Genomic DNA, 15,889 nt, shown 5'->3' on the forward strand with positions numbered 1-15,889 from the left:
TCCCACAGCCAGAAAGCTAAAAAGAAAAAAAGAAAGTATATATTAAAAAAAAAAACAAACAGGAAGGATATCCTTTCATATCTTTTGCAGCCTGTGTGTAAGGAATTTTACATAGGCTGTGTAGTGTAATTCTGACATGTAATTCTGGTGTCACTTATGCTGTGGATGGGAAACAGCATTTAGTGTGCCCCAGCAACCAGTGGCAGAACATGCAAGCATTCCCATGTTACACAAGCCGTTACTTGGCACATTACTCAGTTACTGACATATAGACAAGTGTCAAATAGTGAGGGCTGAATAAAGCCTATAAATAGTATCTTAACACCTACAGAATGAGATAAGCGTAGGGACGGCATGCATTTCAGTTCTGTCTTGTTTTTTTCAGTCAATGTAGCTTCCATTGTATGTGTTGTTGTAATAGTGGAGGTTTCAGAAACCAACAGAGAAGTACAAAGCCTTGAAAAGGGAAAAACAATACAAAAGAACAACAACAACAGCTGGATATGTTTCTGCAACTTAAATGAACAGTGCATGCCAAATGATAAAGTGCCCCTTATCTTGTTTCCGTGTCAGCAAACAGGGCGGCTTCCTGGGGTAGATAGAGTAGCCCATAACCAAAAGCAAAGCACCAGTGGGCAATGTAGCCTTTTCTGTGATGTTAGCCCTGCTCTGTGCCATGTGGTGCTTTGAAGTGCTGCTGCTTCTTTCTTTCTGCATGGTTGGTTTTTGAATTTGAGTAAGATTTGAGTGCTAGCATATGAATCACAGAATCATCTAGGTTGGAAGAGACCTCTAAGATGAACTAATCCTACCTCTGACCTAACACCAACAAGTCCTCCACTAAGCCATATCGCTAAGTGCTACACCTAAATGTCTTCTAAGGACTTCCAGGATTGGTGGCTCAACCACTTCTCTGGGCAGCCCATTCCAATGCCTGACAACCCTCTCAGTAAAGAAGTTCTTCCTAACATCCAACCGAAACCTCCTCTGGCACAACTTGAGCCTGTTCCCTCTTGTCCTGTCACTGGGCATGTGGGAGAATAGACCAACCCCCACCTCGCTACAACCTCCTTTAAGGTACCTCTAGAGAGAGATAAGGTCGCCCCTGAGCCTCCTCTTCTCCAAGCTGAACAATCCCAGCTCCCTCAGCTGCTGCTCATAAGACTTGTTCTCCAGACTCTCCTCACCAGCTTTGTTGCCCTTCTCTGGACTCGCTCAAGCACCTCCATGTCCTTCTTGTAGCGAGGGGCCCAAAACTGAGCACAATACTCAAGGTGCAGCCTCACCAGAGCTGAGTACAGAGTGACAATCACTTCCCTAGTCCTGCTGGCCACACTGTTTCTGATACAAGCCAGGATGCTGTTGGCCTTCTTGGCCACCTGAGCACACTGCTTGCTCTATTCAGCGACTATCAACCAATACTCCCAGGTTCTTCTCTGCCAGGCAGCTTTCCAACCACTCATTTCCCAGCCTGTAGTGCTGCTTGGGGTTATTGCACCCCAGGTGCAGGACCTGGCACTTAACCTTGTTGAACTTCATACAGTTGGCCTCAGCCCATCGGTGCAGCCTATCCAGATCCTCCTGCAGAGCCTTCCTACCCTCAAGCAGATTTACACATGCACCTAACTTGGTGTCATCTGCAAACTTACTGAGGGTGCACTCAATCCCCTCATCCAGATCATCTTTAAAGATATTAAAGAAGACTGGCCCCAGTACCGAGCCATGGGGAACGCTACTAGTGACTGGCCTCCAACTGGACTTGACTCCATTCACCACAACTCTTTGGGCCCGGCTCCCCAGCCAGTTTCTAACCCAACGAAGCGTGCGCCAGTCCAAGCCAAGAGCAGCCAGTGTCTTGAGCAGAATGTTGTGTGAAACTGTGTCAAAAGTCTTACTGAAGTCAAGGTAGACCACATCCACAGCCTTTCCCTCATCCACCCAGCGCGTCACTTTGTCACAGAAGGAGATCAGGTTCGTCAAGCAGGACCTGCCTTTCATAAACCCATGCTGACTGGGCCCGATCACCTGGTTGCCCTGCAAGTGCCGTGTGATGACACTCAACATAATCTGCTCCATGAGCTTCCCTGGTACTGAGGTCAAACTGACAGGCCTATAGTTCCCCGGGTCTGCCCTCTGGCCCTTCTTGTAGATGGGCATCACATTTGCTAGCCGCCAGTCGACTGGTACCTCCCCCGATAGCCAGGACTGCTGATAAATGATGGAAAGCGGCTTGGCCAGCTCCTCCACCAGTTCTCTCAGTACCCTTGGGTAGATTCCATACAGCCCCATTGACTTGCATACATCCAAGTGTTGTAGCAGGTCGCCAACCATTTCCTCGTGGGTAGTGAGGGCCACATTCTGCTCCCCTTCTGGCAGCTCGGGGTACTGAGTATCCAGAGGACGACTGGTCTTGCCGCTAAAGACTGAGGCAAAGAAAGCATTAAGCGCCTCAGCCTTTTCCTCATCTCTTGTCAATATGTTTCCCCCCGCATCCAGTAAAGGATGGAGATTCTCCTTAGTCCTCCTTTTTGTGTTAATGTATTTATAAAAACATTTTCTATTATCTTTAACAGCAGTAGCCAGGTTGAGCTCCAGATGAGCTTTGGCCTTTCTAATTTTGTCCCTGCACAGCCTCGCAACATCCTTATAGTCCTCCCTAGTGGCCCGCCCTCTTTTCCAAAGGTCATAAACCCTCTTTTTTCTCCCAAGCTCAAGCCACAATTCTCTGTTCAGCCAGGCCAGTCTTCTTCCCTGCCGGCTCATCTTTGGGCACGTGGGACAGACCGCTCCTGAGCCTTTAAGATTTCCCTCTTGAGGAGTGCCCAGCCTTCCTGGACTCCTCTGCTCTTCAGAACCACCTCCCAAGGGACTCTACCAACCAGTGTCCTGAACAGCTCAAAGTCAGCTCTACAGAAGTCCAAGACTGGTCCCCCTCCTGACTTCACCAAGTACAGAGAACTCTACCATTTCTGCCCAAGACAGCTCCCAACTACATCTCCCACACATCTGTGAACAGAGGGTCTTTGTGAAGGTCTACTGGAGCACCTCCCCTGGTAGGCTCACTAACCAGCTGCATCAGGAAACTGTCTTCCATGCTCTCCAGAAACTTCCTAGAATGCTTCCCCTGAGCTGTATTGTATTCCCAGGATATGTCTGGGAAGTTGAAGTCTCCCACCTGAAACTAGATTGGTGTGGGCTTTCATTAGCATCAGAGAGCAAAGCTATAGTTGCTACCTTCAGTTAGCTCTTTGCTTTAAAACTAGCCTTTTTTTTTTTTTTCCCTGTAGTATGTGAATGTAAGGATTCATAAACACCCTGGCAGAAGAGGATTGTTTTGCATCTCCTCATTTTTACTGCTTGCTATCTACGATTATTTTTAAAAGAAGAACATGTTTGCTGTAGGAGTTATTTCATAATTTATTTTTTTTTTTTGCATTGCATCTTATAAAATATTCAAGACTTCTCAACGCTAGTTTGACCTTGTGACATAGGTATTTGCTCTGTGTTTATGACAAATTGCAGTCCATTTGAAATTCCTGTTTTGTAGATGGAGGAAATACATGAGATATATAATGCATTCAAAGGGTTATTTTTTGCACATTGTTAATAGTCTGCTACTATAATGTGTTCTTAAGTGACATTTATTATAAATCCCTATCTATTGGAATGGGACTAAAGTGTAGACCAAGTCAGGTAGTGATGGCAGCTTACAAAATGTTTTGTCATCTGTGGCTCTGTTTTGGCTCAGTAGATCTGTTAGCATTTCCAGTAACCTTATCATGATTTAGTCTTTCTTTTTCTTTCCAGATGGTTATGTTTGCATTTAAGACAAAAACCAAAAAAAATGTTCATTTCTTTTTTGTGGAAAAATCTTTAAAATAAATTATGTTTAATGGAGAAATTCAGGGCTTTGGAAGAGGAAGAAAGTGTTTTCTTATTTCATGCATAAATGTGTTCAGAGTTCAAATGGTCCTTTCCACTTAGACTCATAGTTAGCTGTTTTGATATCCTTATTTTATGCTGTTGTATTTCTTACTCGGGGAAAAAAAATGGGGAATCTGAAATAAAGCCAAGGAATGGAGCAGAGGAAAATAATATGTGTATAATATTAATGATGATAATACATGTTACAAAGTGACACTTAAAAGCCAAAGTCCTTTGGCTTCCCATGAAACTTGCACTTCAAGTGGTTGCAGTTGCTTGGAAATTGGATCTGGATTTCTAAGTTAGATGTGTTTAAACAAAAAAAAAGTTACTATTTCCTATAAGTGTATTTTGTTGCTTTTGAGTAGTCTAGTATGTACTTGTTTGTGTCAATATGTAAATAGTTGTCTGTCACAAAACCATCTGGAGAATATTTTGTCTGTACTCTAAAGTTTGTTTGTCTACAGTCATTGCCCTGGAAATTGTATATTTACCACTAGCTACAGTAAACAGGGGCTGGTATTGCTAATCCATTTCTGTGACAATGCACAAGTTTCCTTTAAGCTGCAAGGAGAATTTTGACTTCTAGGAACATTTTTGCTCTTTTGCAATGTGTTTTTCCAGAACCAGCAAAGTCAGCTTTTGAAATGAGCAGTGTCACTCTTTCTAGTGTACCCTCATCAAGATCAGCTCACGTGTTATCAGCTTAAAGAAGGAGGGAAAAAACAAGGAACTTTTAACAAGTGATAGATAGGTAGTCTGAGTTTCATCTCTCTCGATTCTGCTGGGTATTTTGATAAGGTACATTTTGAGACATTTTAGTTATTCATGGATGACTTTTGAATTGGGAAGGATATGCACTCCTGATAACCTAGGGAAATACTGTGAAAGCTTAATTTGTGTGAATTATTTTCTCTTCTAGGCAGAAAGGAAGAGCTTGTTCATGATGATCACAATGATGCTGCAATGTGAATATGCCATTTCAAATTTTTAGGGAGACATGGAGCTGGTTGTAGTTGACATGCATGCTGTGTTGAAGAAGGTACAATATCATGATTACAAAGATAAACTGTCTGTGAAGTGTCTGCTGTTTGGGTGTTTGGAAATCATGTTATGTTGAAACCAAAGCCTTTTATCATAACATTTATTGCACGGATCTACTCTACCCAGTGAAAGAGACAAAGGTTAGGTAATGGTATGGTTATTGTGCAGGGAATCTATACTTCCTAAAAACGATCTGCAACAAATGTCCCATGACACAGTGATGCATTAATCTGATTGTAGTACAGCTTCTGTGGATAGAAGAGAAAGCTTCAGAATCTAGATGAAGTCTGCATCTAATTATATGAATGAAAGTGTTGTATTAGGTTACAGTGGGATCTAAGAGGGGAAGAGCAAGTCAAGAGATCAAGATGTGTGAGGAGCAGCTGAGGCACAGAGCAGGCTGAGGGGAGGCCTCATGGCAGATCCAGCTCCCTCACGAGGGGAGCAGAGGGGCAGGCGCTGAGCTCTGCTCTCTGGGGACAGCAACAGGACCTGAGAGAACGGCATGGAGCTGGGACAGGGGAGGGTCAGGCTGGGTGTTAGGGAAAGCTTCTGCACCCAGAGGGTGGCTGGGCACTGGGACAGGCTCCCCAGGGCAGTGGTCACGGCACCCAGCCTGACAGAGTTCAAGAAGTGTTTGGACAAGGTCTCTCAGACACAGGGTCTGGCTTTTAGGTCCTATGTGGAGCCGGGAGTTGGCCTCCACAATCCTTGTGGGTCCCTTCCAAATGGGAATGTTCTGATTCTAAACAGTCAGGAGGAGCATAGGCACAGAGAAGGGTCATCACTGTTGAAGGTCAAATATGCTTTAAGGTTGTATTTTGATGCTTAGAATAAAAAGGGGTTTTATTCTGATGTTTTTCTTCCTTTTTTTTTTTTTTCCTCCAGGGTGAATTCCATCACTTTGCAAGTAGAGGATAGGATAGGCATGTGATGTGATTGGCAGACATTTCACCAATACAGACCATGAAGTTGTATTGCTGCAACCATGGCTTGACTTCAGAGTTCTAAAGCTCTGTGGTGTAGGAAGTAAGCTGTCGCTGGGAGGGGCAAATGGTGTTTGATTTTTATAATATATTTGCATTTGTCCACTGTTGTTTTTGTTCTGTGTAATTTATATGTAGTCAGCTCTGAGCCATTTCTCTGCTTTAGGAAATAGAAGTTATCAATTAAAAGTGAGCACAGTTTCTCTCAATCTCAAGTGTTTTGGACCTATTATTCATGGAATTGTACACAGACCTTCTTGGAGATTTTGTAGTCTGCTCCTGAGCATAACAATGTGTTTCTTCCCCTCTCCTCTCAAAGGACCAGGTTTGCATTTGATACAAGTAGCAGCTTCTGCCTCATGTTATTTCAGGCCTGTCAGTTAATTATTTGGTGACAGCAAGCTTTGAATTTGAGGTGTATGCTGGAACTTCATATTGATTCTGGCGATCATAGTGATGCCTGTCCTTAAAGAAGGTTGAGAAATGAGAGAGATGTGCTGTCATCTATTGGGAAATAAGTAAATATGGCACAGCAGCTGTAAAAATTATTGATCTGTTCTTTCATGGCTTTTCAGTCTTGATGGCCTAATGCTTGAAGTTTAATTTTTTTTTGTCTCCTTTATAGATGCACTATGAAACTGAAGTTGAAACAAGTTTCATTGTAAGAAGTCTGTAATACATGTATACATGTGTGTGAGTTGGAAAGCATAAGAGAATATATTCCTTAAAAAGTGCTCAAAAAGTAATGGAAGAGTAGCAACGTTTCCATTTGATTTAGACTATCTTCATTCATTTCTGAACTAGCTTCCGTCTATCCTCCTTGTAAATTACTCTCTGTTAGTAAAGAAGCATGGAGTGTATTATTTGTTACGGCTTTTTTCTTGTCTCTAATTGTGTTCTGCTTCTCTGCTTTGTATGACCTTAATGCATGCGACATGATGGCGTAGGGGAACAGTTATCTCTATTTTAGGATAAGGAAAGAGGAGTTCTGTGTCCGTGGCAGAGTCAGATGTTTAATCTATGGTGTCTGGCTTATCCCTGTCACTGCTGTTACCATGATGCCTTCTTTTTCTAGCTAGAGTTCTGCCAGAAGAAACTTAGTATACTTAGTATACTTAGGAAGTATATATGTATTTTCTTAGTATACTTAGGAAGTATATATGTATTTTCTGACAGATTTAGGACTTATGTGCTTGCGGAAACATGCTTCTTACAGTGCTCTGTCATTACAGCTGGCATCAGTGGAAGTGCTTATTTCACAGCACAAGTATTTACGAGATAAGAGTGTGCTGCAAGGATTTGCTCTGGGGAGCTCTCAGTTGATAATATGCACTCTGCAGTGCCTGGTTGGGAATAGTGGGGTGGTGCTAGTGAACTGCAAGTTTGGTGAAGTCCATGTTTAAATAAGGCCAAACTCAAAGGTTTAACTGTTGGCATTTTATGTATGCATGGGGAGAAGGCTGAACTGATTTTGTAATGATCTAGCTAGCTGGAAACTGTCATGGGACAGAGGACACCCATTCCAATTTTATGCGGTTGTATTACAACTTTTTAATATCTTTAACTACGTAACTTAATCTGTGAAGCACTTCTCATACTGTCCTTGCAGAATACTTGGCTAAACTCAGAACAAAATTGAATTACATACAGTGTGGATTGCTCAGAACTCATTTGCTTTCTATTCTAGGGTTGCAAAGATTGTCATAAGCATTTAATTAACCCTTAAAAATCTAAGGATGCTCATTTTATAGATGATGGTACTGTGACAGAATTGGATGAAATGAGTTTCATGATGTTTCACAGATAAGCGTAGTTCATGGCAGACGAGAGGAATAAAGTGTAGGAAACCCTGTCTAGCTGAAATAATTGTTTCTCTAATCTTTGAATGCTACATGATGAAAAAAGATTAGCTACAAAATGTGATTTTTTTTCCAGTTTCTTCAAAGCAAAGTAATATGCTGACACTTCTTTTTAATCCACTGTTGTTTTTTTTTGAAAGCGTTAATTAAAAAAAAAATCTAACTTATTATCTGGATCTGGAGTCAGTTCCTTGAAATTAATGCTCAATATAAAAATCTAATAGGTAGAAAGAAAGATTTATTTATTTCATAGCAGCTGGCATAAATCTTGTTGCTAATGAGGATAAAATCCATGTAAATTAATCATTACAGTAAATTGTTGTAATTAGGATTTATTCATTACAAAGGTCTCATAATTATGTAATCAACTTTTAGTGTATTGAGATTTATACTCTTGACTCAATTCGATTTTATTCATTTAGAAGCAGAATTCACTGAGGGAGGAGTGTTTTCAGAGGCCGCCTGGCTACATGCTCTCAACTAGAGATGGAATTTTCAATCCTGTACAGATACTATCTACTTCTTGTGTTGCAGAAGGCTTGAATTATCTGGCAAAAATAAAACTGTTAGCGTTTTGAAAAGACTCCCCAAATACTGAAGTCAAAGCCTCCAGGAATTTTAAGTGTCAGGTGTTTCATGAAGTGCCTGTCAGCTTAACAGTCCTGTGTGCGTGTACATGAACATCATCTGCTGAGAGCTGTGCAAACCAGTGGTGGACCGATGTGATAGAAAGTTACTGCCAACACAGGATTGTCTGGGCTATTTAAAACTGGACTCTTTTTGATCTCAGTCCTTGCCAAGTGTTTAGGAGTAGTATCAGATATAACAGAGTTAAGGCCAGCAAACCAGCTGAGAGCTGAATACGCCCACTACTTTGGTGGATGTCCTGTACGGTGGCCAGAATCCTTCTGAGCCCTACCATCTCAAGCCCAGTTGAGGCTTCTCAACAGGGTACTGTGACAAAGTCTGAAAAATTAAGGCCTCTGCTTTCTCCTCTGTATTGAAAAGGAGAATTTTGCCTGCCTGGCCACTTCATTACCCAAAACAATTTTAAAAGCAGTGTCTAAGCATCTTCTTGGCAGAGCTGGAAGGCTTCAAGTGATACGCTGTAAATTACCAAAATATCTGTAACGGTATGCCTTGCTTTGAAGATCTAATAGTTGAAGACGAGATTGAATGGATCGATTGGATATGCCAGTTTCTGGCTTCAAATTGAAATTTATTTCTTGTTTTGTTTTTGTTTTTTTCCTCAGTTAAGCTTTAGGAAGTCTGGGTTGCAATTACAAATTTTCTTGCTTCCTTTTCAAAGTTATTGCCATTTAATAGTATATTGTAAAGGCTAATTCTTCTTATATGCTGCTCCCCATCCTTCCTGCTTCTACTAAAATTTAATAAAAGCAGCTGTACTGACGTGGTTTGGCTCTTTTTGGCTTCAAGAAAAGTCCTCTAGTCAACACTGTAAGAACATCCTCACGTCGTTCTTAATTATACAGTAGTTCTGAAAATATCTCTGAAGTTTGGAGGACAACTTTATTCTGATATGTTGCAGGTAGGGTTTTGAATCGATGGCTGTCCAACATTGCTGTAAGGTCTGTCAGTTTTTTCCCCTGCATTATGCTGCAGTGCAGAAGTAGCTTCATTACTACTATCCCCTGTTTTTCTGTTTAGACTAATGATAGATAAATGCATTGAATTAGTTTATCCTGTGTTCTTCAGCAAGGGCAGGAGTGCATAAAAAGTCCTGGTATCTTCCTCTGTTCCACCATTCTCCTGCACATATTAATGGGCTGTTATAAGCACCCATAAATCATTCAGAAAGAACATATTAACTCTTGTATGTTATTGTGTAAAGATTTTAGCAGCTTGTGTGACAGCTTCTCAGAATTTTGCAGGTACAACCAGAATCTGAAAATGATTCAGCCCTCATTTATAACCCTGGATTTAGTTAACTTGTTGATTTTTCTTCTCTAAGGGAAAAATAAATATTTCCCACTGATAAAAAAAAAAAAAAAAAAAAAAAAATTCTATAAAAATTTAGGAGTGCCTTGCGTAGGCATATTTTGCTTGTCTGTGTCTGAAGCAAAACTAAAGTATGCTTCTGAACACTAGGACTTTTTCAGAGATGATTCTTAAAATCCATGGATGCTTTCCTTTTCTTTTGATTTTCTTAAAACTCCATGTGAATTCAGGCCAAACATCTTTCCCCATCGCCTCATCTCCCTGCCTCTGCCTCCCATCCCCCTAATTTAAATAAGGCTGGGAATTCAGGTACTCGAAACCCTTGAGATTTAATAAGTTTCTTTGAGACTGTTAATGAATCACGATGAATGCATGCCCTATTTCCTACTCTTTGCTAAATATAGAGGTAGGACTGGGTCATGATGTCCTCTGGTGTCACTAGTACAGCCTTCTTAAATGAGTCAAGCTCTTTTTCCAGCTGTAGGGATTTTTGCCTTCACTATTCCTACTTAGGAGGTTGTTCCTGAACCTTATGGCTTGAATGCTTTAGAATCTATTTCTCATTTCTAGCTTGCATATGGGTGGGTGGGTACTTCAGACCAATTCATTCCTGTGTTGGCAGTACATCTTTAAATCTGAGTAGCTCTTCTCTCTTCCTGGTGTTTATCAGTGAATATACTGACTGATGATAATCTCGTCTTTTTTCAGCCTTTTTCTGGGAGTCTGAACACATTTGATTCTCCTCTTGTGCTGTAGGCTTCCAAATATAACTTTGTCATACAGTCCTGTTCACTTGTGCCCAAGGGAGGGCTTCAGACGGAGAAGGAGCACAGCATCCCGGATCTGATCTCTCCAGTGCTTGGTTCCCTTTCCCTGCTGGTAAAAGTAGAACTTATATACAGTGCAGATTTTATTCACAATTGCACATCATGTTCTGTGCTCGCTTAACTAATCACAAAGACTTCAGCACAGCTATGCAAATAAAGCGATTGCAGCTTGGCTTGATATTAACGTGCACTGGAAACTCTCAATCTTGTCCTCTTCCTCTTCTCTCACAGCCTTTTCATTACTGTTTTTTTCCAGATACAGTAAACTATATGCATGTTTTCAAATAATATCCTTTTATTCTGTGTATGTTCTATCGGTGGAATTTCATTTTGTTTTCAGTATTGCTTTTGGATTTAGCTGGAAAGACATAACATTTTTATTTCAATTGCCCATTTGTCTGCTAAAAAAAAATTGAAAGTCTAACCTCCTGCCCACCACAGTAATTAAAGATTGGAAGAATGATTTGGCTTGCAAATATTGCACACATAATGAAGTAGGAAAATGTGCTGAGTTACACTTGTGGATTAAAAGATCGATTGATTTCGTTCATAAAGCCCTGAAGTTGGCCACCATTATCTAAGAAAAATCATATTCATTGCTATGGTATGTAAACTTTCTTTGCTATTTACTGGGAAATCTTCTAAAGCTTAATTCAGATACCACCATAAATAAATGTCACTTATTCAAGACTTGTCTCCCTGCAGAAATACTTAATATGCTCAGTGTACTGCTGAGAGGGAAACAGATGGGAATAGCAGCCGAGGGTTGGGGAGTGACACACGTGTACAAATCTAACAGCCAGCATATAGCTTTGAGGGAAATAAGCCACTGTAAAGGATATCTGGTCTGGAGGCTGTGCTGGCAGCTGCACGTGTACACACACACATGCCTGTCTTGTACATATTCCTGCCATCCTTCATGCATTTCAGGTTTTTACCGTTTCTCAGCAATGTAGGTTTTTTAGTGTCATTCTCCTCACAGATTTCAAAACAGGTAGCCAGCACCTAACAGCTATAGTTATCTGCTAGCAGGGCTCCAGGGGAGGGAATGCAGTGACTCCATGAAGGAGCCTCCAGCAGGACTGAGGAGCACTGGAGAATTTCAGCTCCCATGTCACCAGGAGCAGTACTGGCTTCTCTGCTTGTCTGCGTAACTTACGGACTTGAATTGGCATTTTAGCATGGAAAACATGCAGCATCTTTTCTGTTTTTATTATAGTTAACTATGCTGAAGAGTTACACAAAATGTAATGTTGCCTCTACTGTGCTTCCTTTTCCTGCTGAGAGGTCAGTGCCATGCCATTACTGATGCTGTTGTACTTTGTCTCCGTCCTTGAGCAAGACTTAATTGCATCTTCCTTTCTCATTTTTCCCCTTCTCTTCTTTCATTGGGATTCACGACTACAAAATGCTTTACTTTGTTGAGGAAGATCTGGGTTTTGTTTCTAGTCAAAGGGTGAGTTACAGTAGCTCCTGCACAGGTACATTCTTGTTTCTATGCATTGGTTTAAGAGAGGTAGCAGCTGCTAGTTTCTGAAGGACTGTCAGTACTTCCAGGAGTGTACGACAAAACCTGTTGGCAGCTGAGGGGTTCATGTCATTAACTGGAGCATATGTTGGCACAACATGCCTTTGGGACCATTCCTTGAATGCATCTCTGACAAATTCTGACTCAATTTATTGATCCAATCTGAGTGACACAGGCATAAGCAGGATATATTCATCGGCCCTGATCTGTTTTTGTTATGCAGGGGAGCAGATTGGTTGGACGAAGGCAATTTTGGTTGACAGTGGCCAAAGATGGGTTCTGCATTCATGCCAAATGGTGGCTGTGCTATACAACTTAGAAGATCTTACTTACCATGAGCTGTACAAGAATGTTTCTCCTGTGGTTGGGATTGACTGCACCCTTGCAAAGACATTGTGTGTTGTATTAGGCACAGTCAAATGTGACATGGTAGTTCCATGACTCTTATTTCTCCTTTCTTTTATGCCTCTTAGGGTGTTTCAAAGATGACCGTATTGTGTTCTGGACTTGGATGTTTTCAACATATTTTATGGAGAAATGGGCCCCCCGGCAAGATGATATGCTCTTCTATGTCCGTCGAAAACTGGCCTATGTCAGTGGGGATAGTACAGAGGGGAAAAAGGTGAGTGAGTAATTAAATATTTTAATCTGGGAAATTTAATGTAATGTGGGGTTTGGTGTTTTGGAATACCTACCACATCTGAAAAATTGCAAACTGATGACGAGGAACCTCCAGATCTGCCCACCATGAAACATAGGGAAATACTGTGGTTAACACTGTGAACGTCTGCAGCAGTTTAAGTGAGCTTCACTATCACAGACTTGGCGAGATAAATGAGTTTGCACATTTTTGGAAGCTTTTATGATGGTCTCCATCATAAAAGGAAAAGGAGGGCATCCATACTGATTTTTGTTTCCCTTTTCATTAATAATGCTTTATAAATGAAGAGTTTAAATCTATAGAAAGGGGGAGAAAAAGGAGGAGGAAGATAGTTACTAAAGTGTTTCTAGGAAAAGGCTTCCTAAGATACTGGAGTATTTGAAATAAACAGTTACTAAGTACTCAGTAGCAGAATAGAAGCAGACTCCTAGAACTGGGATGCAGCAGTGACAAACAGTGGAGAAAATACTGTACTTTCACAGAATCACAGAATTTCTAGGTTGGAAGAGACCTCAAGATCATTGAGTCCAACCTCTGACCTAACACTAACAGTCCCCACTAAGCCATATCCCTAAGCTCTACATCTAAACGTCTTTTAAAGACTTCCAGGGATGGTGACTCCACCACTTCCCTGGGCAGCCTGTTCCAGTGTCTAACAACCCTTTCAGTAAAGAAGTTCTTCTTAACATCTAACCTAAAACTCCCCTGGCGCAACTTTGGCCCATTCCCCCTCGTCCTGTCACCAGGCACGTGGGAGAACAGGCCAACCCCCACCTCGCTACAGCCTCCTTTAAGGTATCTGTAGAGAGCAATAAGGTCGCCCCTGAGCCTCCTCTTCTCCAGGATGAACAAGCCCAGCTCCTTCAGCCGCTCCTCGTAGGACTTGTTTTCCAGACCCCTCACCAGCTTCGTCGCCCTTCTTTGGACCCGCTCAAGCACCTCGATGTCCTTCTTGTAGCGAGGGGCCCAAAACTGAACACAGTACTCGAGGTGCGGCCTCACCAGAGCCAAGTACAGGGGGACGATCACCTCCCTAGCCCTGCTGGTCACACTGTTTCTGATACAAGCCAGGATGCTGTTGGCCTTCTTGGCCACCTGAGCACACTGCTGGCTCATATTCAGCTGACTGTCCGCAATCACTCCCAGGTCCTTCTCTGCCTGGCAGCTCTCCAACCACTCATCTCCCAGCCTGTAGCTCTGCTTGGGGTTATTGCGCCCCAGGTGCAGAACCCAGTACTTGGCCTTGTTGAACTTCATGCAGTTGACCTCAGCCCATCGGTGCAGCCTATCCAGATCCTCCTGCAGAGCCTTCCTACCCTCAAGCAGATCGACACACGCACCTAGCTTGGTGTCATCTGCAGACTTAGTGAGGGTGCACTCAGTGCCCTCGTCCAGATCATTGATGAAGATATGAAAGAGGACTGGCCCCAGCACCAAGCCCTGGGGGACGCCACTAGTGACCAGCCCCCAACTGGACTTGACTCCATTTACCACGACTCTTTGGGCCCGGCCATCCAGCCAGTCTCTAACACAACGAAGCGTGCGCCAGTCCAAGTCAAGAGCAGCCAGTATAGGATCACATATGTAAAACTACATTTAAGACAATTTGCGCTACTATAGAAGTACTGTTTCCTGAAAGCATGTAATCAGGTATTATACATGGGTGTTTTTCAGTTAAAGATTAGAGAAACTTCTCAGCACGCTGTGGCAGTTTTCGCTTTAGTTGGGGGAAACAGAAGCAAGAGAAATTTATAATTTTATTGGGAATAAAGCAGATGACTGTAGAGGATTGAAAGAAGGAAGTTAATTGGGGTTAAGTTAAGAGTCTGGGGTTAAGTTCCTGACATATGTAAATAGTGCATACTGATGTTGAGTCACAGATATATGTGTGAGTTACTTGTTTTTTTCTTAAACTGGGTATACCCAAGTTCTTGAGGTTAAAATTTGACCATACAAGGAACTGTAATTGTCAACTCCCTTGAAAACAGGATTCTAAAAGACTTTCCAAAGGTTTTGTTGGAGAGATGGGAAATAGACAGGATTATCTTCTCTTTACCCCACTTCCCCATGTTTGGTCATGGCAGCCAGTATGGAGAAGATGGTAAAATATCGATCTTTTGCTGTCAGATTGGTAGTTTAGTAGTCCTCAGCTACAAATTCAGGATAGCACACTTGCACCTTTAAGACTTTTGCAGGAAACTTTGATCCTAAGTCATGACTTAGGATGACATGTCATGACAAAGGAACCCATCTAAGGAATGACTACAAATTCCTGTTTCACATTAAACAACATTGTGGCATTATTTAGCCTAATAAAAGCATGGATCATTTAACCTCTTGTTCTTCCCAATAAGAAAGGCGAACCTCAGAGGAAACCTGATTGCTTAAAATTCATTCTCAGACCCCTGATCAATCTCTGTTTAGCTTATTAATCAATTTAAAGTGTTTGAACCTCCTTTGGAGAGATGAAACTGAAATAACCCTTGCATTTGCTCTGAGCTTTATTTAAGCCTCATAAATAATTTTGATTTGTGAATTTTTTCATAAGTGGTAGTTATTAGAGAATCAGCGTTAGTGAATTGCTTGCCATAACAACTGACTTGGGGAGCATGCGTTATAGCACATAGTGTTTTGTATATCTCCCTTGTCTGTTTGCATTTTGCTCAGCTTCTGAGAAATGAGCCTTTCCTGTGACTCTGAAGTACTTTACTTCAATCTGAAGTTCGTGAAACTTCAGTTCTGTGGTTCTTTGGTATTTGTGTAGCTCTCCTTCTGTTTTATTTTAACTGACTGCTCTGCAGCTCCAGCTGCTCTTGTATCTGATTTTTGTGCCTGTTCTGTGCAGTGAGATACTACACTGGACTACCCTTATTTTTTGAATTATAACTAGACATATTTTTATTTCACTTTGTAGTTTTGTCAGCTCTTTCTTGTAAGATGGGTATCAAAACACCAAAGTTATATCATTAAAAGGAGGAAAAAGCCAGAGAACAATTGTTTTTTAGAATCTCAAAAAGAACTTCCAAGTATCCCTGCCACCCACCAGACTGTGTGCTCTCATTTACATCCCCAGAGATAGACTGGCAAAGTGGAGAATGGGA

At 41.6% G+C, this 15,889-nt stretch overlaps 1 protein-coding gene across 6 annotated transcripts in view; it reads left to right on the plus strand.

Annotated features, from left to right (window-relative positions):
• Nucleotides 1-15,889, plus strand: part of KIAA0930 (KIAA0930 ortholog) — a 75,146-nt gene that overhangs the window by 21,289 nt on the left and 37,968 nt on the right. For 3 of the 6 annotated variants that reach the window (XM_072041358.1, XM_072041353.1, XM_027451162.3), the window contains exon 2: nt 12,601-12,749. In XM_072041358.1, the coding sequence (XP_071897459.1) occupies nt 12,601-12,749 (149 nt within the window). Of the gene's footprint in view, nt 1-4,846; nt 4,967-5,856; nt 5,998-10,528; nt 10,652-11,834; nt 11,887-12,600; nt 12,750-15,889 lie in introns of those variants that run through there. The other 3 variants (XM_072041369.1, XM_072041371.1, XM_072041363.1) reach the window with 3 other exon arrangements.

This window comes from Anas platyrhynchos, chromosome 1 (assembly GCF_047663525.1).
Source record: "Anas platyrhynchos isolate ZD024472 breed Pekin duck chromosome 1, IASCAAS_PekinDuck_T2T, whole genome shotgun sequence".
In the NCBI taxonomy this organism is placed as follows: domain Eukaryota; kingdom Metazoa; phylum Chordata; class Aves; order Anseriformes; family Anatidae; genus Anas; species Anas platyrhynchos.